Here is a 17,911-nt window from a genome sequence, read left to right on the forward strand (position 1 = left end):
CGAGAAGACTGCATTTCAGCAAAATCCTTCATGGAACAAGTAGGAAAAGAAGAAACACAGATGGAGGGCTCCATGCTAAACGCATTACTGGAGGAATGGACAGAACAAGAACAATTCAACCCAGACGACAAAACTGTACTCCCTGGAGATTTCGCAAATGTATGCATACCTCACCCACAAAAACACCACCGTCATTACTATGATAGAATATTTAACTAAAACCACACACTCTCTTTCTTGAAGCTGCTGCTCGGTCTCAATTATAATAAAGGAGAGCTATCAGAATTCAACGAGGACAATGCACTAAAAGGATTTCAACTCCTCGCGGGAGGTAAAAACATCTTGCATTCGAAGATGGTAAGTTCAGTATTATTACTGAGCAAATCACCTGTTCTCTTTGAGCTTCAACAATTAAATGAAATTCAATTTTTACATCAACAATGATCCCCTCTCTCAACGTAGATCATGATACCTCATCATACAGACAACCACTACACGCTCTATGTACTGAACAAGTACAGAGATAGCATCGACATCCTTGACTCACTGAACTATGTAAACTACGCCGATTTGTCTTGGAGTCAACACCACGTGCATCGAGCAGAACTGGTACATACTTTTTGTACATTGATTTGCTCTTTTCCTCAAGATAGTATGATACTCTTACTTTTCTCAATGTCGCACCCAAACAACAAAACCATAATGCAATAACAGATGAGAAGGATGTCCGTGCTGATGAACAGGCACCACAAACTAAAACACAAGAACGAACCAGACTGGGGAAGGATAGCAGAAAGGCCTCACAGGGTCTGCACACCAAAGCAAGAAGGAACACAATGCGGTCACTTCACGGCCCAATTTGCGAAATACTATAATGGGAAAGAACTGGTCAAGGACAAAGAGGATTTTCATGTAAGTTACCAGTACATACACGTCAAATAACTTGATTTCTTTATTACCGTAATTAGTTTATTAACAATTGTGAACAACATGTAACTATAAACCATACATTTTGACATGCCTGCAGCCCAGCAAGGTCGATGCCGAATGGAAACCGGAGTACGTATACACACTCATATTCGGTAAAACCAACAAAATAAAGCACCATCAACTTCCTGGAAAACTCAAAGATTTCAAACCAGAGACTACAAACCTTTTTTCACCCATGAAAGGTAATATAACTATTTTCATTTTTACCATCAGTCAACATGACTAGAGCTTCAAATATGTATTTTAGAAACAACAGCCATAATTTTTTATCTGTTTTAACAGAGCTAGACGAAAAAAACCAGCATCAATCAGGGAGCAGCAAGAAATACCCGCAATACCGGCATTCGTTTATACACGTGGATAAGGCAAACGAGCTCTACGACATAGTCATGAGTGACACGTGGCAGGACGAATTCAAAAGGTAACTTGGTTCCTTTTACACCTGAAATTAGTTAAAGTTAGGCAGCAATCACACAAATAAGACAGGAAACTAGAAAGAACCTTAAATTCCTGTTTATCTCAGCTTGCTTCCCAACAAAAATTTCTTCTACTGCCCTGTATGTAAGCAGAAAAGTAGTATTCTCGAGAGATCAACCACAGAGCAACAGCACAACTCTTACTGGATCAAAGCTAAAGAAATATTTGGGCCTGCAAACAAGAAAAAACGTCAAGGAATGGAAAAGAAGGTGCTCGATGAGTTAGCAGAAGCATGGGAAAGCAGCAACCAAACTATACACAAAAGACATAGACTATTATTAGGCCCAAGCTATGTAGAGGTAAATTTCAAAAAAAATCACACTGATCATATAAACTCATCTTTTTGCAACTATTGTTTAATCTCTTGCTACCAATCTATTTCTTCTAACTCGTTTTTATCGTTTTTTATTTGTTGCCTGCAAAATATTCTGGGTTTAAAGGATAAAAGAAAATCTATGAAGAACTTCAAAGATGATTTCACACGAGAAAAGGATATCCTGGTTCCTTTGTTCCTTAAGAAATGTCAATCAGCGAAACTCAAAACAGCAAAAATGGTAATAGCGTTTTCCATACAACAAAATAAAAATAAGCATTTCAAATAGAATACTATATTCTAAACTCTCCTCTAACAATAAAACTTTTGTACCACAGGTATTCATGCCATTTGAAAAGGAAGACCGATACACACTATTCATGCTCGACAGATATAGAAGGAAGCTTCAAATCATCGAACCTGAAGAAACCTCCCTTGAAGAATTGAAGAGGCAAGAATACCTGAAAAATCAACGTGATCGACACGTGCATGATGGCAAACTAATTAAGCAGATTGCTAACATGGAAATCAACAAAGCCAACAAAGAAAAGGAGCATAACAAATACCACAACCGTAAAGACAAACTGATAAGAATTGTAAATAACGCCATCTTTCAGTTTTACAAATTACACTACATCTCTCTCTAAAACAAAAACAAAATGCAATTCCCATGTGCCCAGGTTTAAAGAAGTATACGAAATATTACTGGGTGAAAAATTCGAAAAGGAAAAGACTAGATGGGATGTTCAATTTTTACAGGGCGTTCCAAAGGTGAACAAAGGTGAAACTCCATTTGCTGTTCTAAGGTTCGCGCATCTCTTTGATGGCAACCACTTCGTCGAAGAGATAGATAATTTTGACGTAAGTTTCGCTTAAAACTCGCAATAAATCTGCTAGATATCATACAACTGCATGACCTAATACTGATGTGTTTTTCTCCTTTTTTTCATTGAACTTTTTATAGGATGGCACGGAACAATGGAAAGAACAACAACTGTGCAGGCTACTATTTAGCGATCAGAATACAATCGAACCCAGCAAAATGGGCGATGAGATTAGAAAGATCTATGACGACATCACAGAATAAAAAGTTGTTGATAAGCGAACGAGCCTATCGATATGAGTGTTCTATATCAGATAAATTTTACATTAGCTATTTCCCGTTTAAATTCGGTACTAATACTAATATAGTTGTAGAAAGAGTACCTCTTTTTGCCTGGACTTCAAGCAGTTTAGCTTTAACCGTGTTAACGGTCTCACATTCTTGGTATATAGAGAATCAAAGTTGATTTACCAATGAGTCGCGAAATGCTATGGTTCTTACATATGATTTCTGAATTTATTCAGAAGTAATTCGAAACATAAGAAAATGGTTTAACCGCACATCATACTGTGATAATGAAGCAACAGACTATTTGTATTGATGTAGTTCCTTGATTCTTCAGTAACCAAGCATTCGAACAAAAGCCAGTGCCCCTAAACACTTCCGAGCCTCTTGCGGCTTCACCTCCGTGCCTTTCGTGCCTGCATACACGTGCCTAACGTATCACGCCCCGCGACTCTTACATGGTCGCGGTACCACGCCCGTGTGTCTTCACAAACGTCACAACCGTGCATCTCTAACCGAGCATTCCGACATATGCCTCTGCAACCACACTCTTGTGCATCCGCAAGGTTGATACCCATGCATCGAGAAGCCCCAATCCCGTGCCTTGCGTACCTGCATGCACGTGCCTCATGGTGTCACCTGACACTTGCCATGACTCTTACATGCCCCATGGTGTCACACACCCCTGGCTCTGCACACTTCCAAACCATGACCCTGTAACTATGTACTCGGACCTCACATCTCCTATCCGTCCACGTGCCTTTGGATGCTTTGTGGTGCCTTCATTTCTGTAGAGACTTCACTTCCGTGCCTCCGGCCCCTGTAGTAACACATGCCGGTGGCTCTAGAGACTGCAAACATGTGCCTCTCTAACTGCATATTCTGGCCAATGCCGAGCTTGTGTACACAACTAAACTGTACTTAGCGTCCAAAGACTGCTTTGTATTTTGTTGTTCTTAGAGAAAAGAGCAACATTACTACTTCAAAATAACATGTTTGCCGAATAAACATAGTACTTAGCAAGCTAAATAACTTGTTCAATCACATAAACAAACTACAAACCTGACATAAGCAAACTTGTTTAACCTGATACACATGACACTAGAAAATGCTATGTTCTAACACAAGTAAACTACGAACTTGAAACAATAGAAAGGACAAGCAGAAACACAAGCAACTCCAAGGCCAGTTTTCTAAGTTTTTGTCATCACTAGTAGCCGTAGTAAGGATCGTCATAATTCTTCTCTGCCTCTTTTGCACTCTCCAGACCTTCTCTGATGTTTTCAATTCTCTTCCACGACTCGTAGGTGGTGTACGCATCTATCGCTGCATACTCGATGAGGTAATTTGGCAGTGGGCTGATCCCCCATAGTTTATGATCTTTAACCCTGTCAATCTTATTCTTCATCTGTTTGTAGAACGGGTGGATCACGCTCCCTGCAACATCAGCCAATGAGTGGAACCTCTTTCTTCCCTTGTACGGAACTCTCCATTTGCGCTGGATGTCGATGTACTTGTCGGGGTTGATCTCCAAGCTAGATCTTCGCAGCATCTCTTTGTCACCTTCAATACTGAAGCTGGCAAAGGTGTAGAACCTGTCCTCCTTCAGGAAACGGCGCAGGTGTTGGAAATATGCCCTAGAGGCAATAATAAAATGGTTATTATTATATTTCCTTGTTCATGATAATTGTCTATTGTTCATGCTATAATTGTGTTATCCGGAAATCGTAATACATGTGTGAATACACATACCACAACATGTCCCTAGTGAGCCTCTAGTTGACTAGCTCGTTGATCAACAGATAGTCATGGTTTCCTGACTGTGGACATTGGATGTCATTGATAACGGGATCACATCATTAGGAGAATGATGTGATGGACAAGACCCAATCCTAAGCATAGCACAAGATCGTGTACTTCGTTTGCTAGAGCTTTTCCAAATGTCAAGTATCATTTCCTTAGACCATGAGATTGTGCAACTCCCGGATACCATAGGAGTGCTTTGGGTGTGCCAAACGTCACAACGTAACTGGGTGGCTATAAAGGTGCACTACGGGTATCTCCGAAAGTGTCTGTTGGGTTGGCACGAATCGAGACTGGGATTTGTCACTCCGTATGACGGAGAGGTATCTCTGGGCCCACTCGGTAATGCATCATCATAATGAGCTCAATGTGACCAAGTGTTTGGTCAGGGGATCATGCATTACGGTACGAGTAACCTGACTTGCCGGTAACGAGATTGAACAAGGTATTGGGATACCGACGATCGAATCTCGGGCAAGTAACGTACCGATTGACAAAGGGAATTGTATACGGGATTGATTGAATCCTCAACATCGTGGTTCATCCGATGAGATCATCGTGGAACATGTGGGAGCCAACATGGGTATCCAGATCCCGCTGTTGGTTATTGACCGGAGAGTCGTCTCGGTCATGTCTGCATGTCTCCCGAACCCGTAGGGTCTACACACTTAAGGTTCGGTGACGCTAGGGTTGTAGAGATATTAGTATGCGGTAACCCGAAAGTTGTTCGGAGTCCCGGATGAGATCCCAGACGTCACGAGGAGTTCCGGAATGGTCCGAAGGTGAAGAATTGTATATAGGAAGTCCAGTTTCGGCCACCGGGAAAGTTTCGGGGGTCACCGGTATTGTACCGGGACCACCGGAAGGGTCCCGGGGGTCCACCGGGTGGGGCCACCTATCCCGGAGGGCCCCATGGGCTGAAGTGGGGAAGGGAACCAGCCCCTGGTGGGCTGGTGCGCCCTCCTTGGGCCTCCCCTGCGCCTAGGGTTGGAAACCCTAGGGGTGGGAGGGGGGCGCCCCACTTGACTTGGGGGTTAAGTCCCCCCCTTGGCCGCCGCCCCCCCTTGAGATGGGATCTCTGGGGGCCGGCGCCCCCCCTGGACCCCTATATAAAGAGGGGGAGGGAGGGCAGCCGCACCCAAGCCCCTGGCGCCTCCCTCTCCCTCCCGTGACACCTCTCCCTCTCGCTGAGCTTGGCGAAGCCCTGCCGAGATCCCCGCTGCTTCCACCACCACGCCGTCGTGCTGCTGGATCTCCATCAACCTCTCCCTCCCCCTTGCTGGATCAAGAAGGAGGAGACGTCTTCCCCAACCGTACGTGTGTTGAACGCGGAGGTGCCGTCCGTTCGGCGCTTGGTCATCGGTGATTTGGATCACGACGAGTACGACTCCATCAACCCCGTTCACTTGAACGCTTCCGCTCGTGATCTACAAGGGTATGTAGATGCACTCTTTTCCCTCTCGTTGCTAGAAGACTCCATAGATTGTTCTTGGTGATGCGTAGAAAATTTTAACTTCTGCACCAATCCCCGACAGTGGCATCATGAGCCAGGTCTATGCGTAGTTTCTATGCACGAGTAGAACACAAACTTGTTGTGGGCGTAGATGTTGTCAATTTTCTTGTCACTACTAGTCTTATCTTGTTTCGGCGGCATCGTGGGATGAAGCAGCCCGGACCGACCTTACACGTACGCTTACATGAGACAGGTTCTACCGACTGACATGCACTAGTTGCATAAGGTGGCTAGCGGGTGTCTGTCTCTCCCACTTTAGTCGGAACGGATTCGATGAAAAGGGTCCTTATGAAGGGTAAATAAAAATTGGCATATCACGTTGTGGTTTTGGCGTAGGTAAGAAATGTTCTTGCTAAGAAACCTATAGCAGCCACGTAAAAACTTGCAACAACAATTAGAGGACGTCTAACTTGTTTTTGCAGCATATGCCTTGTGATGTGATATGGCCAAAAGGATGTGATGAATGAAATATATGTGATGTATGAGATTGATCATGTTCTTGTAATAGGAATCACGACTTGCATGTCGATGAGTATGACAACCGGCAGGAGCCATAGGAGTTGTCTTTATTTTTGTATGACCTGCGTGTCATTGAACAACGCCATGTAAATTACATTACTTTATTGCTAAACACGTTAGCCATAGAAGTAGAAGTAATCGTTGGCGTGACAACTTCATGAAGACACGATGATGGAGATCATGGTGTCATGCCGGTGACGAAGATGATCATGGCGCCCCGAAGATGGAGATCAAAAGGAGCAAAATGATATTGGCCATATCATGTCACTATTTGATTGCATGTGATGTTTATCATGTTTTACATCTTATTTGCTTAGAACGACGGTAGCTTAAATAAGATGATCCCTCACGATAATTTCAAGAAAGTGTTCCCCCTAACTGTGCACCGTTGCGAAGGTTCGTTGTTTCGAAGCACCACGTGATGATCGGGTGTGATTGATTCTAACGTTCGAATACAATGGGTGTAAGCCAGATTTACACACGCAATACACTTAGGTTGACTTGACGATCCTAGCATGTACAGACATGGCCTCGGAACACGGAAGACCGAAAGGTCGAGCATGAGTCGTATAGAAGATATGATCAACATGAAGATGTTCACCGATGTTGACTAGTCCGTCTCACGTGATGATCAGACACGGCCTAGTTGACTCGGATCATGTTTCACTTAGATGACTAGAGGGATGTCTATCTGAGTGGGAGTTCATTGAATAATTTGATTAGATGAACTTAATTATCATGAACTTAGTCTAAAATCTTTACAATATGTCTTGTAGATCAAATGGCCACGCTAATGTTGCCCTCAACTTCAACGCGTTCCTAGAGAAAACCAAGCTGAAAGATGATGGCAGCAACTATACGGACTGGGTCCGGAACCTGAGGATCATCCTCATAGCTGCCAAGAAAGATTATGTCCTAGAAGCACCGCTAGGTGACGCACCCATCCCAGAGAACCAAGACGTTATGAACGCTTGGCAGCTGCGTGCTGATGATTACTCCCTCGTTCAGTGCGGCATGCTTTACAGCTTAGAACCGGGGCTCCAAAAGCGTTTTGAGCAACACGGAGCATATGAGATGTTCGAAGAGCTGAAAATGGTTTTCCAAGCTCATGCCAGGGTCGAGAGATATGAAGTCTCCGACAAGTTCTTCAGTTGTAAGATGGAGGAAAATAGTTCTGTCAGTGAGCACATACTCAAAATGTCTGGGTTACATAACCGCTTGTCTCAGCTGGGAGTTAATCTCCCAGATGACGCAGTCATTGACAGAATCCTTCAGTCCCTTCCACCGAGCTACAAGAGCTTTGTGATGAACTTCAATATGCAGGGGATGGAAAAGACCATTCCTGAGGTATATTCAATGCTGAAATCAGCGGAGGTGGAGATCAAAAAGGAACATCAAGTGTTGATGGTGAATAAAACCACTAAGTTCAAGAAAGGCAAGGGTAAGAAGAACTTCAAGAAGGACGGCAAGGGACTAGCCGCGCCCGGTAAGCCAGTTGCCGGGAAGAAGCCAAAGAATGGACCCAAGCCTGAGACTGAGTGCTTTTATTGCAAGGGAAGTGGTCACTGGAAGCAGAACTGCCCCAAGTACTTAGCGGACAAGAAGGCCGGCAACACCAAAGGTATATGTGATATACATGTTATTGATGTGTACCTTACCAGCACTCGTAGTAGCTCCTGGGTATTTGATACCGGTGCGGTTGCTCATATTTGTAACTCAAAGCAGGAGCTGCGGAATAAACGGAGACTGGCAAAGGACGAGGTGACGATGCGCGTCGGGAATGGTTCCAAGGTCGAGGTGATCGCCGTCGGCACGCTACCTCTACATTTACCTACGGGATTGGTTTTAAACCTCAATAATTGTTATTTAGTGCCAGCTTTGAGCATGAACATTGTATCAGGATCTCGTTAATTCGAGATGGCTACTCATTTAAATCCGAGAATAATGGTTGTTCTATTTATATGAGAGATATGTTTTATGGTCATGCCCCGCTGGTTAATGGTTTATTCTTAATGAATCTCGAACGTAGTGTTACACATATTCATAGTGTGAGTACCAAAAGATGTAAGGTTGATAATGATAGTCCCACATACTTGTGGCACTGCCGTCTTGGTCACATTGGTGTCAAGCGCATGAAGAAGCTCCATGCTGATGGACTTTTACAGTCTCTTGATTACGAATCATTTGACACGTGTGAACCATGCCTCATGGGTAAGATGACCAAGACTCCGTTCTCCGGAACAATGGAGCGAGCAACCAACTTATTGGAAATCATACATACTGATGTGTGCGGTCCAATGAGTGTTGAGGCTCGCGGTGGCTATCGTTATGTTCTCACTCTCACTGATGACTTGAGTAGATATGGGTATGTCTACCTAATGAAACACAAGTCTGAGACCTTTGAAAAGTTCAAGGAATTTCAGAGTGAGGTTGAGAATCAACGTGACAGGAAAATAAAATTCTTACGATCAGATCGTGGAGGGGAATACTTGAGTCACGAATTTGGCACACACTTAAGGAAATGTGGAATAGTTTCACAACTCACGCCGCCTGGAACACCTCGGCGAAATGGTGTGTCCGAACGTCGTAATCGCACTCTATTGGATATGGTGCGATCTATGATGTCTCTTACCGATCTACCGCTCTCATTTTGGGGCTATGCTTTAGAGACTGCCGCATTCTCTTTAAATAGGGCTCCGTCGAAATCCGTTGAGACGACACCGTATGAATTATGGTTTTGGAAGAAACCTAAGCTGTCGTTTCTTAAAGTTTGGGGATGCGATGCTTATGTCAAGAAACTTCAACCTGAAAAGCTCGAACCCAAGTCGGAAAAATGCGTCTTCATAGGATACCCTAAGGAAACCATTGGGTATACCTTCTACCTCAGATCCGAAGGCAAGATCTTCGTTGCCAAGAACGGGTCCTTTCTGGAGAAAGAGTTTCTCTCGAAAGAAGTAAGTGGGAGGAAAGTGGAACTTGATGAGATGACCCCTCTCGAACCAGAAAGTAGCGCAGCACAAGAAAATGTTTCTGTGGTGCCTGCACCGACTAGAGAGGAAGTTAATGATGACGATCATGATCAAGTTACCACTGAACTTCGTAGGTCCACAAGGACACGTTGCGCACCAGAGTGGTACGGCAACCCTGTCATGGAAATCATGTTGTTGGACAACGATGAACCTTCGAACTATGAAGAAGCAATGGCGGGCCCAGATTCTGACAAATGGCTAGAAGCCATGAAATCCGAGATAGGATCCATGCATGAAAACGAAGTATGGACTTTGACTGACTTGCCCGATGATCAGCGAGCCATAGAAAATAAATGGATCTTTAAGAAGAAGACAGACGCGGATGGTAATGTGACCATCTATAAGGCTCGACTTGTCGCTAAGGGTTATCGACAAGTTCAAGGGGTTGACTACGATGAGACTTTCTCACCCGTAGCGAAGCTGAAGTCCGTCTGAATCATGTTAGCAATTGCCGCATACTATGATTATGAGATATGGCAGATGGACGTCAAAACGGCATTCCTTAACGGCTTTCTTAAAGAAGAATTGTATATGATGCAGCCGGAAGGTTTTGTCGATCCTAAGAATGCTAACAAGGTATGCAAGCTCCGGAGTTGGAACATTCGATTTGATTAGCTGATCAAAGCGTTTGGGTTTACACAGACTTATGGAGAAGCCTGTGTTTACAAGAAAGTGAGTGGGAGCTCTGTAGCATTTCTCATATTATATGTGGATGACATACTGTTGATGGGAAATGATATAGAATTCTTGGGAAGCATAAAGGCCTACTTGAACAAGTGTTTTTCAATGAAGGACCTTGGAGAAGCTGCTTATATATTAGGCATCAAGATCTATAGAGATAGATCAAGACGCCTCATTGGTCTTTCACAAAGTACGTACCTTGACAAGATATTGAAGAAGTTCAATATGGATCAGTCCAAGAAGGGGTTCTTGCCTGTATTGCAAGGTGTGCAATTGAGCACGGCTCAATGCCCGACCACGGCAGAAGATAGAGAAAAGATGAGTGTCATCCCCTATGCCTCGGCCATAGGGTCTATTATGTATGCCATGCTGTGTACCAGACCTGATGTAAACCTTGCCGTAAGTTTGGTAGGAAGGTACCAAAGTAATCCCGGCATGGAACACTGGACAGCGGTCAAGAATATCCTGAAGTACCTGAAGAGGACTAAGGATATGTTTCTCGTTTATGGAGGTGACGAAGAGCTCGTCGTAAAGGGTTACGTCGATGCTAGCTTAGACACAGATCTGGATGACTCTAAGTCACAAACCGGATACGTGTATATTTTGAATGGTGGGGCAGTAAGCTGGTGCAGTTGCAACCAAAGCGTTGTGGCGGGATCTACATGTGAAGCGGAATACATGGCGGCCTCAGAGGCAGCACAAGAAGCAATCTGGGTGAAGGAGTTCATTACCGACCTAGGAGTTATTCCCAATGCGTCGGGCCCGATGACTCTCTTCTGTGACAACACTGGAGCTATTGCCCTTGCCAAGGAGCCCAGGTTTCACAGGAAGACCAGGCATATCAAGCGTCGCTTCAACTCCATTCGTGAAAATGTTCAAAATGGAGACATAGATATTTGTAAAGTACATACGGACCTGAATGTAGCAGATCCGTTGACTAAACCTCTCCCTAGAGCAAAACATGATCAACACCAGAACTCTATGGGTGTTCGATTCATCACAATGTAACTAGATTATTGACTCTAGTGCAAGTGGGAGACTATTGGAAATATGCCCTAGAGGCAATAATAAAATGGTTATTATTATATTTCCTTGTTCATGATAATTGTCTATTGTTCATGCGATAATTGTGTTATCCGGAAATGGTAATACATGTGTGAATACACAGACCACAACATGTCCCTAGTGAGCCTCTAGTTGACTAGCTCTTTGATCAACAGATAGTCATGGTTTCCTGACTATGGACATTGGATGTCATTGATAACGGGATCACATCATTAGGAGAATGATGTGATGGACAAGACCCAATCCTAAGCATAGCACAAGCTCATGTAGTTCGTTTGCTAGAGCTTTTCCAAATGTCAAGTATCATTTCCTTAGACCATGAGATTGTGCAACTCCCGGATACCATATGAGTGCTTTGGGTGTGCCAAATGTCACAACGTAACTGGGTGGCTATAAAGGTGCACTACGGGTATCTCCGAAAGTGTCTGTTGGGTTGGCATGAATCGAGACTGGGATTTGTCACTCCGTATGACGGAGAGGTATCTCTGGGCCCACTCGGTAATGCATCATCATGATGAGCTCAATGTGACCAAGTGTTTGGTCACGGGATCATGCATTACGGTACGAGTAAAGTGACTTGCTGGTAACGAGATTGAACAAGGTATTGGGATACCGACGATCGAATCTCGGGCAAGTAACGTACCGATTGACAAAGGGAATTGTATACGGGATTGATTGAATCCTCAACATCGTGGTTCATCCGATGAGATCATCGTGGAACATGTGGGAGCCAACATGGGTATCCAGATCCCGCTGTTGGTTATTGACCGGAGAGTCGTCTCGGTCATGTCTGCATGTCTCCCGAACCCGTAGGGTCTACACACTTAAGGTTCGGTGACGCTAGGGTTGTAGAGATATTAGTATGCGGTAACCCGAAAGTTGTTCGGAGTCCCGGATGAGATCCCGGACGTCACGAGGAGTTCCAGAATGGTCCGGAGGTGAAGAATTGTATATAGGAAGTACAGTTTCGGCCACCGGGAAAGTTTCGGGGGTCACCGGTATTGTACCGGGACCACCGGAAGGGTTCCGGGGGTCCACCGGGTGGGGCCACCTATCCCGGAGGGCCCCATGGGCTGAAGTGGGGAAGGGAACCAGCCCCTGGTGGGCTGGTGCACCCCCCTTGGGCCTCCCCTGCGCCTATGGTTGGAAACCCTAGGGCTGGGGGACGCCCCACTTGACTAGGGGGGCAAGTCCCCCCCTTGGCCGCCGCCCCCCCCCCCCTTGAGATGGGATCTCTGGAGGCCGGCGCCCCCCCCCCCCCGGACCCCTATATAAAGAGGGGGGAGTGAGGGCAGCCTCACCCAAGCCCCTGGCGCCTCCCTCTCCCTCCCGTGACACCTCTCCCTCTCGCTGAGCTTGGTGAAGCCCTGCCGAGATCCCCGCTGCTTCCACCACCACGCCGCCGTGCTGCTGGATCTCTATCAACCTCTCCCTCCCCCTTGCTGGATCAAGAAGGAGGAGACGTCTTCCCCAACCGTACGTGTGTTGAACGCGGAGGTGCCGTCCGTTCAGCGCTCGGTCATCGGTGATTTGGATCACGACGAGTACGACTCCATCAACCCCGTTCACTTGAACGCTTCCACTCACGATCTACAAGGGTATGTAGATGCACTCTTTTCCCTCTCGTTGCTAGAAGACTCCATAGATTGTTCTTGGTGATGCGTAGAAAATTTTAACTTCTGCAACGATCCCCAATAGCAGGCTCTTGGGCCTGCAAGGGGGATGACACATTTAAGGTGGATCCATCAAGTATCCACCAAGTACATTCTTATATAGTACGTCTAATTCATGGATGAAATTTTTTCACAAACTACTATGCAAAGTTTAGAAATTAAATACAAACATCAACATGTTATCTGCTTGTTAGCCACGTTACCACATCAATTCAAGGAACTGAACTATACTAGAACATCAAGTATAGAAACTACACTTCACAAAAAAATCTCGTACATCAAATTCATAAATTAATCCAGTGCATCAAATACATAAACTCATCTGGTGAGTCAGGTTCAATATATATTCTGTTGCTTCTACTTCAGAAACTTCACTCATACATCAAATCCATAAACCAATTTAATCAAATTTCAGGGTGCATAACTAATTAAACAGAAGCACGAAGAGGTTGGATTTGTAGGATGGTTCACCATTTTGTTGCCGCGGTGATGTGGTACACCAGACAGAGTTCCTCCACGCATAACTGCAGAACCACTGCCCTCTGCGGAGGTTCGTCTTCCCTGGTATACTCGACATCAACGCCGATATACTGAGGGTACAAGCCGCAGACCCTCATCAGGATCCTGCTGATCATCTTGTCGGCTTCGTCAGGATTGCTGGTGCAAACGACATCCAGCTTTTCCTTGTCGTGGATGTGAACCTCCTTGAGGTGCCTTATATAGTTGTGCTTCTGAGCGGGCACCTGAACGTCGTCGACCTCACTGCTCTGGTCGGAGGTCTCACCACGGGGACGCTTGGCAGATGGTTCCTCCGCCATTACGCTCCTCCAGCGATGGCGGCCTTGAGACAGAGATTGTGAGGAGTTGCTAGTTGAGATGGAGCGGCAATGATGTTTTCGGAATTGAGCGGCTATGGAAGCGAAGTTTCCCTTTTGTGGCAAGGTTTGGGTCGTGGAGGAGGCGGTTGGACGCGGCCTCGTCGTGGTAGTGACGGTGGTAGACATGCACTCGCCGTTGCTGTGCGTCGGGGCAACCGCCGAGTAGCAGTGCTCGCGGTTGCCGGGAAAAAGCAACCGTCAAAGCGTCCGATTAAGCACGAAACAAATGTTTTTGCATAAGCCATTTAAGCACATACTGCACTGGCACGCCTAGATAGTGTGCACTCCGTTCAGTTACTAAGCACGTACTATGTTGAACTGCTCGCACCTTTCCCGACGCACGCCGCTACTACCACACGACCAACCGATACTCTCTGAGTACTATTCGCACCAATGCCTCTACTACAACACTTCCCAACGCAACACTCTCACGTGCCCGTGGTGACACAAGCTGATAACTCTAAAGACTTCACAACCATGACTCTCTGAGTAAGTCTTCGGATGCATGCCCCTTGCCACCACACATTTGTGCATCCACAGAATTGATACCAGTGCCTCTATAATTCCAACGTCGGTGCCTGTAGAGCCTGGTGTTCCATGCCTCACAAGTCAATTAAGACGCTATAGCGAACAAAAAAACACAGCCAGGCGGCACGAATCTTGATGCTAAAATCAGACCGTCGAAGATTACAGACGGTTCCATCATTTCCATCTCTCCCACCTCCACTACTCTCTTGCTTCCTCTCTTCCACAGTAAATCTCAAAACATTCCCCACTCACACAAGGTCTCCTCCTCCGTTCAGTAGACGAGCCCAAATTCGAAGTGCAGTTCCCCTCACAAAACAACCGCCACCGCGCTTCGCCAACCACCCTCCCACTTCGAGATACACACGGTCAAATGGTGCGCCAAACAACACAAAGTACCCACCCGACAGCGACGAAGCGAGGACTTCAACACAGCCGGTGGAGATCACAAAAAAAAGAAGAATGGACAGAATAGGCCAATGGAGGCGAGAAGCCGAACACAAGCAATCGAAGGTAAATACCAATCTATCCCATTGCATTCCTCGAGGTAGATCATAGTGATTTCTCCATTTCCAGGGACAGCAACCCTAGCAACAACAAAAACCGAGTTTTGCACTATCCAAAATCAACTTGTCTAAAAAATTTAAGTACCGTACACACGGGATTTAATAGAAACGCTACTGCTCCCCGCTACGGAATGTTCACCACACGATATGTGCTTAAACGTACTATACCTGCCACATCACTAACTAGAATACCTCAAACGATTCAAATACTGCGAGCATACTGAGAGCTCAAACTTGGTAATTACATCAGATTTTCTCTGCCCGTTGTCCCTTGATTGTAACTGTTTTCAAATTAAGTCCCTCATGTCTGTCACTGCGGTGTTTTTACCTCAGTGCCTCCTGTACCTGCATTCGTGCCTCCTGTGCCTTCAATGTCGCGCCTTATGTGCCTACATCCACGTGCCTCGCGTGACACTTGACGTGACTCCTACGGGACCCGTCGTGCCACGCCCACGAGAGTGCACGTACGTGCCTGTGGTGCCTGCATTTCAGTGCCTTACGTCCCTGCACCCACGTGCCTCACGTATCACTTGCCAAGACTCTTACGTGCCCCGTCGTGCCACGCCCACGAGACTTCCCAATCGTGGTTCTCCAACCGAGTAGTCGCACCCATGCCTCTGCGCCAAACTTTTTGTGCATCCAGAGAGTGCACACTAGTGACTTGAGAAAACACACGTACGTGCCTATTTGTGGATTCACCTTCTCTGCCTTCCATGCCTGCACCCACGTGCCTCACGTGCCTAACGTAACATGCGCCGTGCCTCTTACATGGTCCCACTGCCACGCCCGCGTCGCTCGTGAGACTTCACAACCGTGCCTCTCAACCAAGCATTCTAACACATGCCTCTCCCAACGCACTTTGTACTACATCCACAGCGTTGATACCCGTGCCTCGAGACGCAGCATGTCCGTGCCTGTGTTGGCTTCATTTCCGTGCCTTCGATGCTTACATCCACGTGCCTCACGCGACACTTGTCTGTCCCGTGGTTCTCTAACTGCCTGTAGAACCCACACTTCAGTGCCTCCTGTGACTGCATCTACGTGCATGTAGAACCTGCACTTCCGTGCCTCGTGTGCCTGCATCCACATGCCTGTAGAGAGGCTCCACTTCAGCACTACCACATGACTTCACAAACGTGGTGCCTTCATTTCTGTGCCTTACGTCCCTGCACCCACGTGCCTCACGTGTCACTTGCCGAGCCTCTTACGTGCCCCATAGTGCCACACCCACGTGACTTCACAATCGTGGTTCTCTAAGCGAGTAGTCGGACCCATGCCTCTGCCGCCAGACTTTTTGTGCATCCAGAGAGTGCACATACGTGCCTGTGGTGCCTGCATTTCTGTGCCTTACGAACCTACACCCACGAGCACAACCTGACACTTGTCGCGACTCTTACATGCCCCGTAGTGCCACACCCACGTGACTTCACAACCGTAGTTCTCCGAGTACTCAGACCCATGCCTCTGCCGCCATACTTTTTGTGCATCCAGAGAGTGCGCGTACGTGCCTGTTGAGCCTGCATTTCTGTGCCTTACGTCCCTGCACCCATGTGCCTCACGTATCACTTGCCGAGACTCTTACGTGCCCCGTCGTGCCACGCCCACGAGACTTCACAATCGTGGTTCTCTAACCGAGTAGTCGGACCCATGCCTCTGCCGCCAAACTTTTTGTGCATCCAGAGAGTGCACACTAGTGACTTGAGAAAACACACGTACGTGCCTATTTGTGGATTCACCTTCTCTGCCTTCCATGCCTGCACCCACGTGCCTCACGTGCTTAACGTAACATGCGCCGTGCCTCTTACATGGTCCCACTGCCACAACCGCGTCGCTCGTGAGACTTCACAACCGTGCCTCTTCAACCAAGCATTCTAACACATGCCTCTCCCAACGCACTTTGTACTACATCCACAAGGTTGATACCCGTGCCTCGAGACGCAGCATGTCCGTGCCTGTGTTGGCTTCATTTCCGTGCCTCCGATGCTTACATCCACGTGCCTCACGCGACACTTGTCTGTCCCGTGGTTCTCTAACTGCCTGTAGAACCCACACTTCAGTGCCTCCTGTGACTGCATCTACGTGCCTGTAGAACATGCACTTCCGTGCCTCAAGTACCTGCATCCACATGCCTGTAGAGAGGCTCCACTTCAGCACTAACACGTGTCTTCACAAACGTGGTGCCTTCATTTCTGTGCCTTACGTCCCTGCACCCACGTGCCTCACGTGTCACTTGCCGAGCCTCTTACGTGCCCCGTAGTGCCACACCCACGTGACTTCACAACCGTGGTTCTCTAAGCGAGTAGTCGGACCCATGCCTCTGCCGCCAGACTTTTTGTGCATCCAGAGAGTGCACATACGTGCCTGTGGTGCCTGCATTTCTGTGCCTTACGAACCTACACCCATGAGCACAACCTGACACTTGACGCGACTCTTACGTGCCCCGTAGTGCCACACCCACGTGACTTCACAACCGTGGTTCTCTAACCGAACACTCGAACCCATGCCTCTGCCACCAGCATGTGGTTCTCTAACAGGGTTGATACCCGTGCCTCGAGAAGCAGCATGTCCGTGCCTGTGTTGGCTTCATTTCCGTGCCTCCGATGCTTACATCCACGTGCCTCACGCGACACTTGTCTGTCCCATGGTTCTCTAACTGCCTGTAGAACCCACACTTCAGGGCCTCCTATGACTGCATCTACGTGCCAGTAGAACCTACACTTCCGTGCCTCCTGTGCCTGCATCTACGTGCCTGTAGAACCTGCACTTCTGTG

At 46.8% G+C, this 17,911-nt stretch overlaps 1 protein-coding gene across 1 annotated transcript; it reads right to left on the bottom strand.

The window, feature by feature from the left end:
- Nucleotides 1-4,098: 4,098 nt before the first annotated feature.
- Nucleotides 4,099-13,989, bottom strand: LOC141041165 (uncharacterized). Its single transcript, XM_073507281.1, has 2 exons — nt 13,643-13,989; nt 4,099-4,525 (listed from the first exon to the last, which is right to left on the bottom strand). Exons 1-2 carry the CDS (start codon nt 13,987-13,989, stop codon nt 4,099-4,101), a joined length of 774 nt encoding a protein of 257 aa, XP_073363382.1.
- Nucleotides 13,990-17,911: the final 3,922 nt, after the last annotated feature.

The sequence above is a fragment of the Aegilops tauschii genome, chromosome 2 (genome assembly GCF_002575655.3).
Source record: "Aegilops tauschii subsp. strangulata cultivar AL8/78 chromosome 2, Aet v6.0, whole genome shotgun sequence".
NCBI lineage: Eukaryota > Viridiplantae > Streptophyta > Magnoliopsida > Poales > Poaceae > Aegilops > Aegilops tauschii.

Coding starts and splice junctions, on each gene's coding strand:
- LOC141041165 (XM_073507281.1), bottom strand. CDS start 13,989: ATGGCGGAGGAACCATCTGCCAAGCGTCCCCGTGGTGAGACCTCCGAC. Junction 4,526..13,642: donor ATCACCGCGGCAACAAAATG/GTGAACCATCCT, acceptor TATTGCCTCTAG/GGCATATTTCCAACACCTGC.